General features: G+C 37.1%; 1 protein-coding gene across 1 annotated transcript in view; it reads right to left on the bottom strand.

Annotated features, from left to right (window-relative positions):
- The window catches only part of kst (spectrin beta chain, non-erythrocytic 5 kst), a 111995-nt gene that overhangs the window by 12751 nt on the left and 83739 nt on the right, over positions 1–15505 (bottom strand). Inside the window, exons 56-74 of the mRNA XM_090118318.1 lie at positions 14955–15060; positions 14468–14643; positions 13949–14076; positions 12937–13049; positions 12116–12189; positions 11562–11688; positions 10567–10741; positions 10242–10343; positions 9718–9828; positions 9027–9201; positions 8511–8690; positions 6962–7086; positions 6270–6409; positions 5660–5808; positions 4599–4780; positions 3753–3914; positions 2563–2711; positions 1681–1867; positions 185–320 (exon numbers count right to left, since the gene is read on the bottom strand). Coding sequence (XP_089974444.1) covers positions 185–320; positions 1681–1867; positions 2563–2711; positions 3753–3914; positions 4599–4780; positions 5660–5808; positions 6270–6409; positions 6962–7086; positions 8511–8690; positions 9027–9201; positions 9718–9828; positions 10242–10343; positions 10567–10741; positions 11562–11688; positions 12116–12189; positions 12937–13049; positions 13949–14076; positions 14468–14643; positions 14955–15060 — 2697 coding nt within the window. The remainder of the gene's footprint in view (positions 1–184; positions 321–1680; positions 1868–2562; positions 2712–3752; positions 3915–4598; positions 4781–5659; positions 5809–6269; positions 6410–6961; positions 7087–8510; positions 8691–9026; positions 9202–9717; positions 9829–10241; positions 10344–10566; positions 10742–11561; positions 11689–12115; positions 12190–12936; positions 13050–13948; positions 14077–14467; positions 14644–14954; positions 15061–15505) is intronic.

The following is a 15505-nucleotide window of genomic DNA, read 5'->3' as shown; positions in this document are numbered from 1 at the left end:
CATTTTTAACTTAATAAAAATATAGCGTGTGGGCCGAGCACACGTGTCAGAACTGAATCTTCTTTGGCAAGTTTCAAAGATAGCAAAATCGTCGCCTTCCTCCATGACGTGACGGTATTGCCATGACCTTGAAATTTAATTCTCAACGCGCATAAAGAAGTTTCAGTTCAAAATTTCTACTTACAAGTGTGATCCTCTTAAGAGCGTTGAATCTGTCCTTCTGAGCGTCGATTGTTTCTTCCAAATCCCGATGTCTATTGATCAGCTCTTCGGTTTGAGCCACGCTGTCGCCGTACTTGCCGTCTCTAACTAGCGGCACTCTGTGGAAATATAATAAAATAAATATGATAAATGTATATAATGAACGTCTAGGTATTCATATAGAATTCATACAGAACCGATGTCCAATTTATCTATAAATAAATGTTAAGTTTGAACGTTTTTGTTAATTCACAAGGAAGGTTCTTATGGAGAGAAAATACGTAAAAGGGGCAACAGGGCAGAACAACGTTTACCGCGGCAAGTTAAATGATGTTCGTAGATGTGTAGTTGGCTCTCGTAGACGAGTAGCAGGTAGTCGTAGCCCTGTAGCTGTCACTAGTGAACCTGTAGCAGATACTCCGCTAGACCTGCCGCTAGCTCTCATAGACCATTTTCTATCCCTCGTAACTCCGTAGCTCTCCCTCGTAGACCATATCTATCACTCGTAGCACCGTAGCTCTCCCTCGTAGACCTATATCTATCACTCGTAGCACCGTAGCTCTCCCTCGTAGACCTGTATCTATCACTCGTAGCACCGTAGCCTTCCCTCGTAGCACCGTAGCTCCCCCTCGTAGCACCGTAGCTCTCCCTCGTAGACCTATATCTATCACTCGTAGCACCGTAGCTCTCCCTCGTAGACCTATATCTATCACTCGTAGCACCGTAGCTCTCCCTCGTAGACCTGTATCTATCACTCGTAGTACCGTAGCCTTCCCTCGTAGCACCGTAGCTCCCCCTCGTAGCACCGTAGCTCTCCCTCGTAGACCTATATCTATCACTCGTAGCACCGTAGCTCTCCCTCGTAGACCTATATCTATCACTCGTAGCACCGTAGCTCTCCCTCGTAGACCTGTATCTATCACTCGTAGTACCGTAGCCTTCCCTCGTAGCACCGTAGCTCCCCCTCGTAGCACCGTAGCTCTCCCTCGTAGACCTATATCTATCACTCGTAGCACCGTAGCTCTCCCTCGTAGACCTATATCTATCACTCGTAGCACCGTAGCTCTCCCTCGTAGACCTGTATCTATCACTCGTAGCACCGTAGCCTTCCCTCGTAGCACCGTAGCTCCCCCTCGTAGCACCGTAGCTCTCCCTCGTAGACCTATATCTATCACTCGTAGCACCGTAGCTCTCCCTCGTAGCACAGTAGCTCCCCCTCGTAGCACCGTAGCTCTCCCTCGTAGACCTATATCTATCACTCGTAACACCGTAGCTCTCCCTCGTAGACCTATATCTATCACTCGTAGCACCGTAGCTCTCCCTCGTAGCACCGTGGCTCCCCCTCGTAGCACCGTAGCTCTCCCTCGTAGACCTATATCTATCACTCGTAGCACCGTAGCTCGCCCTCGTAGCACCGTAGCTCTCCCTCGTAGACCTATCTATCCCTCGTAGCACCGTATCAGTCACTATATAACTCACCTAGCACTAATCCAATGGTCCAACGCGTCCGCATCTCTCAAGAACACGAGCGCATCCAGGTGATGTTCGTATATCTGCGCGCGCGCTCGCCACGCGTTCGCTAACGCGGCGCGACGCGAGCGAAGCGCGGACATGCGGCCCTCCACCTCGGACGAGAGGAAGTGGCCCTCGCTCACTAGCTTCTCGCCTGTGGGGGGAGACAGGGGCAAAATTGGTTAGAAAAAATTACAAAAACAAGCTCGCTTTTTGCATCGCCTGTAGCAAACTGATAAAATTCTAAGAAAAAAATTGATAGCGATAGCGATCATTCGACGCCATGCAAAAAAACTGTAGTTTAAATATCAAAGAGAAGAAAAAAGAGCGAATGTGTCAGAAGTGAAACTTCTTTGGCAAAATAATAAAAATATAATAAGAAATTACAAAAACAAGCTCGCTTTTTGCAATTAAAAACTTTATCGACCCCCCCCCCCCCCAAAAGAGCGTATGTGCCAAATACATGTGTCAGTAATGAAACTTCTTTGGCAAGACTCATAGATACCAAAATAGTCTTAATCGCCTTACTCCGTGACGTGATGATATTGCCTTGACGTGACTTTGAAATTTTACTCTCAATGCGCTCAAAAAGTTTCTTTTTAAAAAAAAACAGTCGTTTGACCCGATTCCAACAAGTGTCTTCGGAGAAGATAATAAACACAAAAGTAATTGTTTTTTTAAATACGCGATAAAAATTAGGCTTAAAAACTCCCAAATTTTCTCAAATATTACGATTAAAAAAAAACTTAATATTTTATTAATTTTATGGCATTAAAATGCTTTTCAAAATGAGAAATTTTTATAGAATACTTTTCTTTAAAAAATCTTATTTTTTTTATTTGCACTCACCATCCACATAAAAAGTGTTAAAAGCATCTTCCTTGGCGTCCATCTCTGCTGCAATATCTGCATGTCTGGCCACAAGTCGTTCCGCGGCTGCTACATCTGCGCCTAACTCTGGGGCGGTCACACGGGCCATTGTCTCGTTGGCCCATGCCCTGTTTGGGACAAAGATATAAATCATATGGCACTCCGAAACACAGTGTATTACCGGTACAATATGTTAAGTAGATGTATAAAATTTAAAAGAGCAAAAAAGGTTTTTTAAAAAACATGAAAGTTTTTTTAAGTTTTTTCTCGTTCCACATATTTATCCTAAGGATAAAATATAAATGTTATCATCATCAAATCATTTAAATGTTATCAAATCATTTAAAGGTCGGAAAATTGCGTGGCATTGACGTGTTGAGATTAGAGCACAACTGAGAGGAGAGGCGTGCAATTCACTATAGCTTATATGGTCTTAAAAATGTCTGAGCGGCGTAGTGTAAAACATTTATTCAATACTACAATTGAATAAATGTTGTCTGTTTGTGGTGTTTTGATAAAAGGTAGCCTATGTTCTTTCTCAGGGCCTAAAGATTGTCTGTGCCAAATTTCATCAAAATGGGTTGAGAGGTTTAAGCGGGAAAGCGTAACAGACAGACAGACAGACAGAGTTACTTTCGCATTTATAATATTAGTAGGGATAACATTACCTCTGATAATTTTCGTTTGAATGTCAGTCTAATTGTTAATAATTATTGTATGTAAGCAAATTGGTATATTAGAAATAGAGAATTACAAATTTAACAAATTAATGTAAGTAATAGATCACAAAATTGTAGTAAACAAAAGTAAGCAACATAAAATGAACCAATTGATATTTTTAAATTCAAGGTCAACTCACATAAGCGTCTGATACATTTTCTAAATTCAAGTGTGGTTTAAAGTGCGATAAATTCACTTGAAAATATGGTTTCACGTGCGCCTATAGATGTTTAACATCCAAAATACTAAATTATACTCACATGAGCTCCTGATAAGTGTCGAAGTACGCTTGTAACTGGCCGGCTAGCTGCAGCTGCTGGTCACATCGGGCTGCACTACCTTCTAATATATCTCTAAAGCGTCTAATACGTCTTTCAGTTTCACTTGTATGTGTGGTTTAAAGTGCGCCTATAGATGTTTAACACCAAAATGCACATAATAACACTCACATGAGCTCCTGATAAGTGTCGAAGTACGCTTGTAACTGGCCGGCTAGCTGCAGCTGCTGGTCACATCGGGCTGCACTACCTTCTAACGCATGTAAAGCGTCTGAAACGTCTTCTAATTTTGCTTGTACGTGTTCTTTCGCGTCTGGGAATGCTGCGCCGAGTCTGTGGGAGATATAATGTGGGGAAAATAAAAATTAGTAAAATCTGGACAAATGCATACTAATATTATAAAGATGAAGAGTTTAATGTTTGTTTGTTTGTTTGAATCGGTCCGATATGAAAAAATCTTTCCGTGTTAGATAGCCCATCGTGTCGAGGAAGGCTATAAGGCTATATATCATCATGCTAAAACCAACAGGAGTGGAGCACTGCGGGTAAAACCGCAGGGCACAGCTAGTAATTTATAAACAGAAAAAAAAATCAATAACACACATAATACACTAGAGCACCTATAGTACAATCACCGCTCAAATGATAAAATTAATTAAGTTAAATCTGGAAAAATTTCAAATAAGTTTAAATGAATAAATAATGAGATTTTTAGTTGCTGCTGCTCCTCGTTCTCTGGCTATATTTGGAAAATCCCCACTTGAAAACAAGCTCTTCCCCCATTACTCTTTTGTAACAATCAAATTGTAACTCCCCCTTTTGCAGCAAACTTTCCCCTCCTTTTTAAACAAGCTCTTCCCCCCTCTTACCTATCAGCTTCATTCCTCAAATGCTTGTGCTTCTCTCTTATAGCATCAACATCAGCTGCAAGCGCTTTGAGCTGGTGTATTTCACGAAACAGCTGCCCCCTTTTGTAACAAGCTTTCCCCCCTTTTGACTAAAGTTTTCCCCACTTACCTATCAGCTTCATTCCTCAAATGCTTGTGCTTCTCTCTAATAGCATCAACGTCAGCTGCAAGCGCTTTGAGCTGGTGTATTTCGCGGAGAAGCTGTAATGTAGCTTCCTTCTCTGCGACCCACGCGAGTGTTTCTTCCGCGGAACGATCGAATTCGTGCACTTGACGAGCGCCGGCTAGTGCCTGGAATAAATGGTAATTAATAGTAGTAAAATAAAAATAAATAAATAAAATAAAGCTTTATTTGTTCCATAAGAATATACAATTTTAGTTACAATTACAGTTTGAGTACATTGTAGAACAATTTAGATACTAATCTAGTTTATAATTTAATTTAGTAAGGTTAAGTACTCGTTAGGTTTCTATATGGACCCCCTACGGGTAAAAGCCGTATGTGGTAATTAATAGTAGTATGTGGTAGTTATTTAAATTTCAGAGGTCTTAAATTGCGTAGAACAATGAAATATTTGAAATTGTATGTGTGATATGAAGTTTCGAATTATAAAAATCAACTCAAGATTTAAATTCAATTTGGAGAAATTCAACTTTAGAAATAATATTCCATATTTGAATGTATAATTTTTAAATTTTCCTTGTAATCTGAATCTTTGATTTTACCTCGACATTCTCACATAGAAAAAAGAAAATAATAAATTATTACGAATTAACAGTTCTTCTAATTATCAAGTGAAATTTACACACATTAACTCTTATTTTTTCACAACCCCAAACGAACTAATACAAACACACTTTTCGCAACATAAACATTTGAATTTGATATTTTAGTTTTATGGCTTACTAGCGGTCTGCCCCGGCTTCGCCCGTGGTACATATTTACGTTTTCTCTACATAAGAACCATCCTCGTACTTCAAGGAATATAATAAAAAAAGAATTATCGAAATCGGTTCAGCCGTTCTCGAGTTATGCGCTTACCAACACATTTTGCGATTCATTTTTATATATAAGATTATAATTTTTTAAAGTTCGATCACGAGACGGGATAAAACATATTATGTACATAAATACATAAACATTTTCTTAAAATAGTAATAAAAACCCACCTCCTGCCTAGCAACAGCCAACTCCTTCAGATCATCCCACAGCCCACGTATATCTTCAATCTTCTGTTTCACTCTGTCCGCTTCTGGCGTGTTCTCTTCTAGAAGTGCTGTGCCCGCTTCGCACACCGCTTCTATGCGGCCTTCACTTGCTGTGGAGATAATAGGTACATAATAATGGTCAAAAAATATTTTTGGGGAATTTTTTGACCCTAATAGAACCTTTGTAACGAAAATAATGGCATTGTAATTATATTTAAGAGAAGAATTACAAAATCTATTATGTATTGATTAAAATGTTACGTTATACACAATTTTCATTCATTATAGTAGCCAATGAAACTATTTCTTTAGTCTCCTAAGTTTCCTAAGTATCTACGGATTTTTTTCATCTAAAAATCATAATAATATAATATGTATTAAATTTTCAAAAAATGCGACGGGCAAAAAAACACCATCTCTAGAGATGGTGTTTTTTGTCTAGACAAATAATGTAAATTTGAAGAGTTTTTTTTGTATTAACGCGTTAATATCAGGAACGACTGATATGAACCTACTTTGCGAAGGCCGGGCGGCACCGCATGCCGTAAGTAATTTAATTTGAAAAACTCACCGTTCAACTGTTGCAAAAAGTTATCAAAAGCCTGTTGCAACGTGTCCACGTGTTCAACATCAAGGCCATACTCCTCACTCGCTGCTACCGTCATTTGCTCGCTGATCCATTCTTGTACCTCTTCGCATTCTTGCACGAATCTAGGGGGATATTTTGTTATTAAATTATGTTGTAATTGGTATGTTTAATAAAAAATGGAGTAACATTTTGGAGAACACACACACAAACAAGAATTATAATTTTAGAAATAAAATTTTCTAAATATATAATACTCGCGTAAAATGAAACACTAAAGAATTATTATTATTATGAAAACAAAAATCCCGAGAGCTAAAATTTATGAAGCCTATGCAAGTAATGTATACAAGCTATTCTATATCTTACTACGATTAATATGAATCCTACTGCAAAGGTCTTCTAAAACAATTTTGGTAGCGTCGTTGGCCGCAGTAGCGAACTTTCTAGTGCATTCTTTCTCTAGCAGATAATAGTATTTCACCAATTTGTTTGAATATAAAGAAATACGTCTAGCTAATCACGATCATGCTTGAAGTCCATATTATTGTGTCCTTTTAAACCGATTAACGTTAAATTTTGCAACACCAACTTATAATGACATATACTGATTTCTTCCTCATTACCATGATGTATTTATCACGCAAAACCACGCGCTAAACCTAGTATATACTCACTTGAAGTACTTCAAGCTCTGTTGCAACCTTTGCTGCCGCTTGGCGGAGAGAAGTTTGATCTCTTCGCACATCTCTTTCAGTTCTTCCATCTTCTTTTTGACTACGTCATCTTCGTTCACGCGTTCCTGAATAAAAATAAACTAAGTAATATTTTTCTTATCCAGTCACTGTAAAGCTACATGCTTTCCTATTTCTTTACCTAACTGACATTTTCAAACATAAAGACTGTTTAAAAATAAGTTTAAGACATATAGATAAGTTGTCAAATTAAACGCCTGTCAGTCCAACTCCTGTTAACTTTTATCCTCTCTTCTCTGCAATTCCTATTTACTGCGTCTTTTCCTCTAACCATTTGGTTATTTTGTTAAGAAAACTTTTCCTTAACTGAGCGACATTCTACAGTCAAGTGACACATAGTAAGAATACGTTTAAGATCTTTCAATCTATCTCCCATTAAAAACGCCTGTCAGTCCAAATCGTTATCGTCTCTTTTCTGCAATCGTTATTCCCGATATCTTTTCTACTATCGGTCAATTAAGGAAAGCTGGCATGTTCACAGTACTCACACTTATGCAATTTCACTTAGAGTATGTTCAAAAATAAATGCGACTCTAGTTTCATTTTAGACTTGAATTGTAAAATGGTGCGTTGTAGATAAATATATGCAAATATAAAATTTATGAAAGCTCTCATAATTTACCTGTAAAATTATAATTTAAAAGTAAATCAATTGATGAACTTAATTATTTATTCTAATAATAATCAATTGGATAAAAGAATTAATAATCATTCAATTATCAAATAATAATTAAATTTCAGGTCATAAAAACAATACAAATAACACGTGTTCGCTCACTCCCAACACACGGATGGTTATTTTGATAATGATTTAAATAACGGACGTTTTCTTATTCAAAATCAAATTCTTTCATTTACTGTATCACAAAATTCTTCATAGATTTTTAGATATTCGTACTACACACATCACCCTGTATTTATAAACAATTGCAAAATAAAAGCTACACATAGGCCGGGAGATACTGACACAAAATTTCGAGTCATTTGTAACAGAATGGCGGTTCTACAGGGGTCTTATTACGCAATGACAAAAAGAAAAATGATGGTCAGAACGCTGGTACCGGCGGACTAGTCGCGTGGGCGTTAGTCGAACTCGTCGGATAAATAGCGAAAGTTAAACGATTTGTAACACAAAAATTTTAGAATTTACCGATAGCCCATAAAAAAGATGTAGGCGGTAGTGTCATGCCATACTTTTCCGGTGTAACTTACAGCCCCCCATACCGACGCGATGCGTTGATTAAAAAAAAAAACAATAAAATAAATAAAAAATAAAATAACGCCCACTGACCATCATTTTTCTTTTTGTCATTGCGTACTAAGACCCCTCTAGACCGCCATCCTGTTACAAATGACCCGAAATTTTGTGTCAGTATCTCCCGGGCTAACATGTGCAATGTGTAAATGTGTTGACGTTCCAGCTCTTCTTAATATAGGTATAACCCCTTTAATTATGAAATCTTTTCCTTACCTGAGCAGCCTTTTCCAGCCTAGTAACAGAAGGTAGGAAAGCAGCCAGTTCCCTCTGCTGAGCCTCCAGCCTCCGCACCAAACTGAGCACAGACTCCTCATCTCTTCCCGTATCTCCTCCCGAGAGGGCACTCTTTCTTTCCGCTAACCACGCTTCCGCTTCCCACATTTCTGAGAGCAGCTGTAATGTAGATTGGATCTTAGTTTTTTCAATTTTGGTGTGATTCACAAGTATGAGAAATTTACTGTGCATATGATCATTAAAATTCTTTAAATTATCTTTTGTCAAGCACAGATTAAAATATTTTTGGTTAGGATTCAATTAAAAAAGGTTCTCAAGAAAACAATAAATCACTAGAAAACGGTAGAAATATGGTAGGTAGTGGGAGAAATTCCACAACGTACATGCATTTCACATCTCATCCTGTAAAACAAAACCCACGTCCCACATGTCTGTTTTCTTCTACTTTTACTATTATTTCTTATATAATCCCCCTATTTTTTTATTAAAACATACCTGCAACGAATGCACCCGTTCCTTCAACGCAGTGGACCTCAAAGCGGCCGCGTCCATCAGGTTCTTGAGTGAATTCTTCAGATCACGCGAACTTGCTTCTAACGCTCCGCCGGCAAAGTGACCGCGCCGTGCGAGCGCTAAAGCACGACTGCATACTGCGTTTATTGTTGATTCGCTGAAAGAATGGCTCAAATTTGGAATACTGCGTGTTTATAAAAGAAAGTTTATTGTGGACTCGCTGCAAGAAAAGAGGATATTCAAAATTCAAAGTTGACTAAAGCGTATTTGAACTTGTGAAACACAGAAAAAAAATACTCTCTTGAAGCGAGACCGCACACCGCATTACTTGACTAGTTTCATAATCAGGCCTTTAAATCTTAAAAATAAGGCTAATTGGAAGGGATTACAATATTCAAATTAAATAAAGCGCGACTGCATACTGTTTTCATTTTGACTAGTTGGAAAAGTTTCATATTTTCAATTAGAATTTATGGCTCACAACTGTTTTATTTTTATGATTTTAATAACCTTTTCCATTACATTGTCAAAATACATTATTTTTCGATATTTAAACCAAATTTATTTTAAATCACAAACAATATTTTTCGTAAATTAAAAATTTAACTTTTTCTAGTATAATCATACAATCTAAACACCTAGCATTCTAATACAGTAATAAAAACTAACTCACCGTGCAATAATCTCAGCCTCCAAAGCCGAATGTTTCTTCAGCAACGCTTGTGCTTCAGGCAGCGTGGCTCCCATCTCTTCTGAGCGAACTGCTGGTTCGCGTTCTTTCAACCTTAAGTGGTAGGAAATAAGGTTGAAAATTGTGTACTAATAAATATATTGAAGGTAGGTTGTTTAGGAAAGATAAGAAAGAGCGTGTGTGCCGAACACACGTGTCAGAAGTAAAACTTCTTTGGCAAGATTCAAAGCTTCTCTATGACATGACTATATTGCTATGACGCGACCTTGAATTTTTACTCTCAACGCGTCTAAAGAAGTTTCACTTCAAAAAACTTGTTTAAGTGTCACACTGACACCTACACTATTTAAACTCCCACCCTCCTTTCTACACGTCGGTTAAAATATACCAATGTAGTTCTTTATTTCTACTCAAAATTCCCGATATCATAAATAATTCTACGTGCATACAAAATTATCCTCTTTTACCCTCCCTTTTTACAAGTCGGTTATAAGTTTAACACATACCAATGCAATTCTTCATCAGCGTCTCTCTCCCATCGGTGCAAAAGCGCAGCATCTTCTAAATTATCTCGTCGAATTTGTATCGGTTCTTGTAGTTGACGGTAGCTGGAAATTTGATTTGAATTTTGAATTTGAATTTGAAGTAGTACATATTTTGTGGGACGAATATTTGAAGATTTCATGTATTTAGTCCCTTTACAAAAATTGATTCTTGCAGTATCCAATATCTCTTGCAACATAAAGTGGCCAGTGTCGGCAAGATGATTGTGTGTCGGCAAATTTTGTCGCAACTTTTGTCTTTACCACTATTTTATACAACCAAACTTACCGTTTAACGGCCTGCTCCGTTTTATCCAATATCTCTTGCGACATAAAGTGGCCAGTGTCGGCCAGGTGTGTCGCGGTGTCGGCCAACTGTGTCGCAACTTCCGATTTACTCGCGACCGCTTGCTCGAGACGCGCGTGCTTCTTGAGCAATGCGCACACTGATGATAGATCTTTGCCTGTTATTGGACAAAAAAATATGTTTAAAAAAATAATAATTAGTTGCGTAAAAGAATACAGTTTTTTTCGGGAAAGTTGTCCAATTTCAAAATCCAAATAAAAAATAGATACAACGATTTATTAAAAAATATAATAATAAATTGAAGCTGTAGTACAATCTTCTTTTAAAAAGGCTCCTGAATCAAATTTAGATAACTCATATTTTTTTTAAATTAGCCGTAACCAAGTACAAATACGCGCGCATAGTACGCCTCTTGGAAAGCTTGAGTTTTGGCATGTCATGCATGGGAAAAACGGGCATTTTCTCTCCTCAAAGCATGTCATATGGGAAAAGAAGGCATTTTTTCCCATCTATCACAAAAAAACCCACACTTACCACCGTCCTCGCTCAAAAACCGATTTTTGACATCATCGACGCGGTGCAGCCACATTCTACATGAAAAAAAAAGGCCCATTCCCTCCTCTAAGAATGTCATATGGGGGAAAAATATATTTTTGATGTCATCGAGCCACATGGTGCAGTTTTGTCGCGTTCTAAATGGAACAAGGCTTATTTTCCCCTCTAAGCCTGTTATATGGGGAAAAATGCCATATTTCCCCATATCTATACTAATATTATAAAGCTGAAGAGTTTGTTTGTTTGAACGCGCTAATCTCGTGAACTACTGGTCCGATTTGAAAAATTCTTTCGGTGTTAGATAGCCCATTTATCGAGGAAGGCTATAGGCTATAATATCATCACGCTAAGACCAACAGGAGCGGAGCAATGCGGATGAAACCGCGGGGAACAGCTAGTATCCCTATAAAACCCACACTCACCATGATCCTCGCTCAACAGCTGAGTCTCCACATCATCCAACCACGCGGTGAAGTCGTCGAGGCCGCGCAAGAACACGCGCGCTTGGTACGCCTCTTGTAAACGTTCGCGGCGGAGTTTCGCTGCGTGCTAGAGGGGAAAAAGGATATAAGTATACTTTTAGATATAAAGATAAAGATAATACTTCATATAGAACCAATCAAAATATATAAAACAACAAGAATACACAATTTATTGAGACAAAAAAGCCGTCATCGCTGCATTAGTTTGATGAAAAAAATTATAGAAATAAAATGATCATGCTTCTTCTCAATTAACGAAAAAAAAACTATTCACAGTCACAATCATGATAACCAAAAACTTAAGTAACTAAAACATACTAAATTTTATGGATAATTAAAAATTCTAACCGACTTATTCACATGAAACATATTTTCCTAAAGATTTTCACAAAATTTCAAGCTTCTAATTTTTGTAGATAACTCAATATACGACATAATAGTATTATAAAACTATGTTTTATAGTTTTAAGTTACAATATAAATATATAACATACCTGTAATTCAGTCCACAGATTCTCCAAGTCTTCCACATGTCTGGCAATCTCCTGCGACGCATAGTGATTCGATTCTAAAAGAAAAAACAGTAAAAGTAAGAAAAAAAAGTTTTTAATGTATTTAAGGACAGAAGGAATAGTTGAGCATCCTTAATGTTTTAAATTCTATAACAAATAAGCTATGCTTAAGAGAGATGCCATTTTTATGACAGAAATTATAAAAAAAAAATCCTTTATTGAATTTTAAAGTACATTTATGGACGACTAAGATCCGTTACGCAAAAATAAAAATACAAGAGTTACATTACATTACACAGTTATTGAAATAATACAAAAAAGTATCAATTTAGAATACATAAATATTAATTATTAACGCAGAAGCCGGGCATAAAATGATGCTGATGCCAAGATGCTTATAATTGTGAAACTTCTTTAGGCGCGTATAGAGTAAAATTTCAAGGTCGCGACATGGCAATAACGTCACGTCATGGAGTATGGCGATGATTTTGGTATCTTCGAATCTTGTCAAAGAAGATTCACTTCTGAAGAGTGTGCTCGGGACAACACAGTCTTTTTTTCTTTGATACATTATATTTGTAAACTTTATTTAAGGAAGAGCGAGTCCTCCTGACACAGGTTTTTTTAAACTTACTAGGAGGACTCATCCATTTTCTGTAATTGAAAATTGTGTGTATGAAATAGATATATTTTCATTTTCATTTTCATAGATTTAGTAACGACTCAAAGCAGTACATGCTCAAAAAAGTCTCAGAATTAAAATAGAACGTTCTAGAACATTCCAGACCCAAAATAAAACATACCAATCAATTTCTCTCCCGTGGCCGCTACGTCGTCGATGCGCCGTTTGTTCGCTGCCAATTCTGATTCGAATGCAGATTGCTTCTCCATTTTCGATTGAAGATTCGATAGCTCCCTGTTAAATAAATATGTATTTTTTTGATATGGTAAGACAATTACAATTAAACTTGGACAATTTTTAGAAAAACTTCAACAATTAGGTATTCAATGTCAGTCTATATTTTGGATTTTTTGTGAAATATTTTCTACTTTTCTTTCATTCTTACTTTTGTTAATCCTAATATCATTGATGGAAATAGAAAAATTGTAAAAGTGCTACCACCATATGAAAAAAAAAAGTGAAGTCCCATGTCATGTAAGGGGCAGATGCATTATACATCTGTTTCACTGATCTATTTTCTTTAGGGACAAGTAGGTGATCAGCCTTCTGTGTCCTACCAGACCGAGACATTTTTTTTTCTTCGTCTCCACCGGGAATCGAACCCGGGACCCCTCGGTGTTACGCTCACGCGTCAACCACTGTACCGTGGAGGCGGTCACCTATAATATAACATCTACACTAATAGCTGTCTTCATATAAAGTTGTGTATATGCGAGGAGCATTCTTATAAGTAAAATATTTCCTCCACCTGTCCATGTCCTTTCACGGCGACAAATGGTCCAAATCATCTTTTCATTGAAAGAATGGCTACTAAAGGATCAGTAATTATGCATTTGTTCATTCATTTCATTTCATTGTCTATTGACTGACCGGTTGGCTTGGTTGGTAGTGGCCCTGCCTTCCAAGCCAGAGGTCGTGGGTTCGATTCCCACCCGGGGCAAATATTTGTGTGATGAACATAGATGTTTGCTCTGTGTCTGGGTGTTAATGATCTATATTAGTATTTATTTAAAATTATTTATGTATGTTTATCAGCCATCTGGTTTCCATAACACAAGCGAAAGCTTAGCATGGGATCAGATCGTGCCGTGTGTGAAAATTATCCTGAAATATTAATTCATTCATTCACTCACCGATAGCTATGATCGTTCGCGATCTGCATCTTCAGCTCGATCCATTCCCGTTCGTGTGTTAGATCACGCACGAATTGATGTAGTTGCTTCGATTGTTCCAGCTTATTGCCTCGGCTGGTGCAACTCTCCTGGAATATTTTAAATTAATTATTGTTAAATTGTCAGCAAATTTCGTTTTCAGTAGCGGAAAATAAGACTAATAAAGCTGAAGAGTTTATTTGTTTGTTTATTTGAACGCGCTGATCTCAGGAACGACTGGTCCGATTTGAAAAATTCTTTCGGTGTTAGCCCATTTATCGAGGAAGGCTATAGGCTATATATCATCATGCTAAGAAAAAAAGGATCGGAGTCACGCGGGTGAAACCGCGGGGCACAGCTAGTTGGATAATAATGTTCTAAATATCATTATATGTATTTCAAAACACACGGGTGAAACCGCGGGCACAGCTAGTATCATTATATTTTATAACTCATCCTGATTTTAAATAATTAGTAAAAAAATGTAATTTCTCCACCTACCCTCAACTTGTCGGCCCTCGCCCGCACCGCCCTTATCCTCGTCTCTATATACTCCGCGTCCTGGTGTCGCTTGCCCAGCAGACTGCCGCCGAACTTCTCTAGTTCTTCAACACGACCCATTTGTGAGTCGAGCAGTTTGGCGAATTCTATGTGCTTCTTGATTAGCGTCTCGACGGCTGCGAAAAATGTTAGTAAATAAATATAACAGAGAAATACAAGAAAATTTATCGACTTATGCATTTTTATCGAGTGAAAAAACGTCAAAACTCTTGGGAGATTTTACTCCTTACCTTCACTAGAAAAGTATTACCTTTCGTATTATACCTATAAAAGATTATCTTTTATTTAACTGGATTTTTAATATTTCCTAAATTTCAGTGGCTTTCTCACAAAAACTACATATCCATACTTATTACTTTTTTCCCCACATTTTGACTTATAATACTATAAGTAATAATAAAAAATAAAAATAATAATTCTTACTCACCATCAAGATTTTCGCCTAGATCATCATTGTTCAGGAATGCCTCTTTAGCCGCCAGCCAGTCTTCAACTAAGCGAGCTTGCTCGTTCAGCACTTGTAGTTCGTGAGCCTGTGTGATAATATTATTATTAAAAGTTGATATAATGAATAAATCGCGTTTAAAATCCGTTAAAAATTCTTTAATTTCTAAATATTAAAAGTTGGTTAAAATTAAAAATTTTAAGATAAATAATACTTGGACTTGAATCATATTCTGAAAAAAAAAACAGTAGGGTAGAGCAATATGTTTGTCAAGTTGACATATAATTGAAAAATCGGCCCTTATTCAGTTAATTCTTTTATTATTATATTCTTACACTAAAGTACTGTTTCATGGGGCGTGATCAATTTTATTTTTAAATGTTTATTTATACAAATATTTCATAAATTATGAATCGCTAAATGAGATGATTCACCGGTAAGCGTAGAACTCCAAAATGGCTCGATCAATTCGGCTATTTTTTACGTTTTTGTTAAAGCGCAAGGAAGCTTCTTATTGAGAGAAAAGTCGTAAA

This window comes from Colias eurytheme, chromosome 29 (genome assembly GCF_061535395.1).
Source record: "Colias eurytheme isolate Ceu_HAF_F1 chromosome 29, ilColEury1 Martin Lab GWU primary, whole genome shotgun sequence".
In the NCBI taxonomy this organism is placed as follows: domain Eukaryota; kingdom Metazoa; phylum Arthropoda; class Insecta; order Lepidoptera; family Pieridae; genus Colias; species Colias eurytheme.
This window is presented reverse-complemented; position numbering and strand designations above follow the sequence as displayed.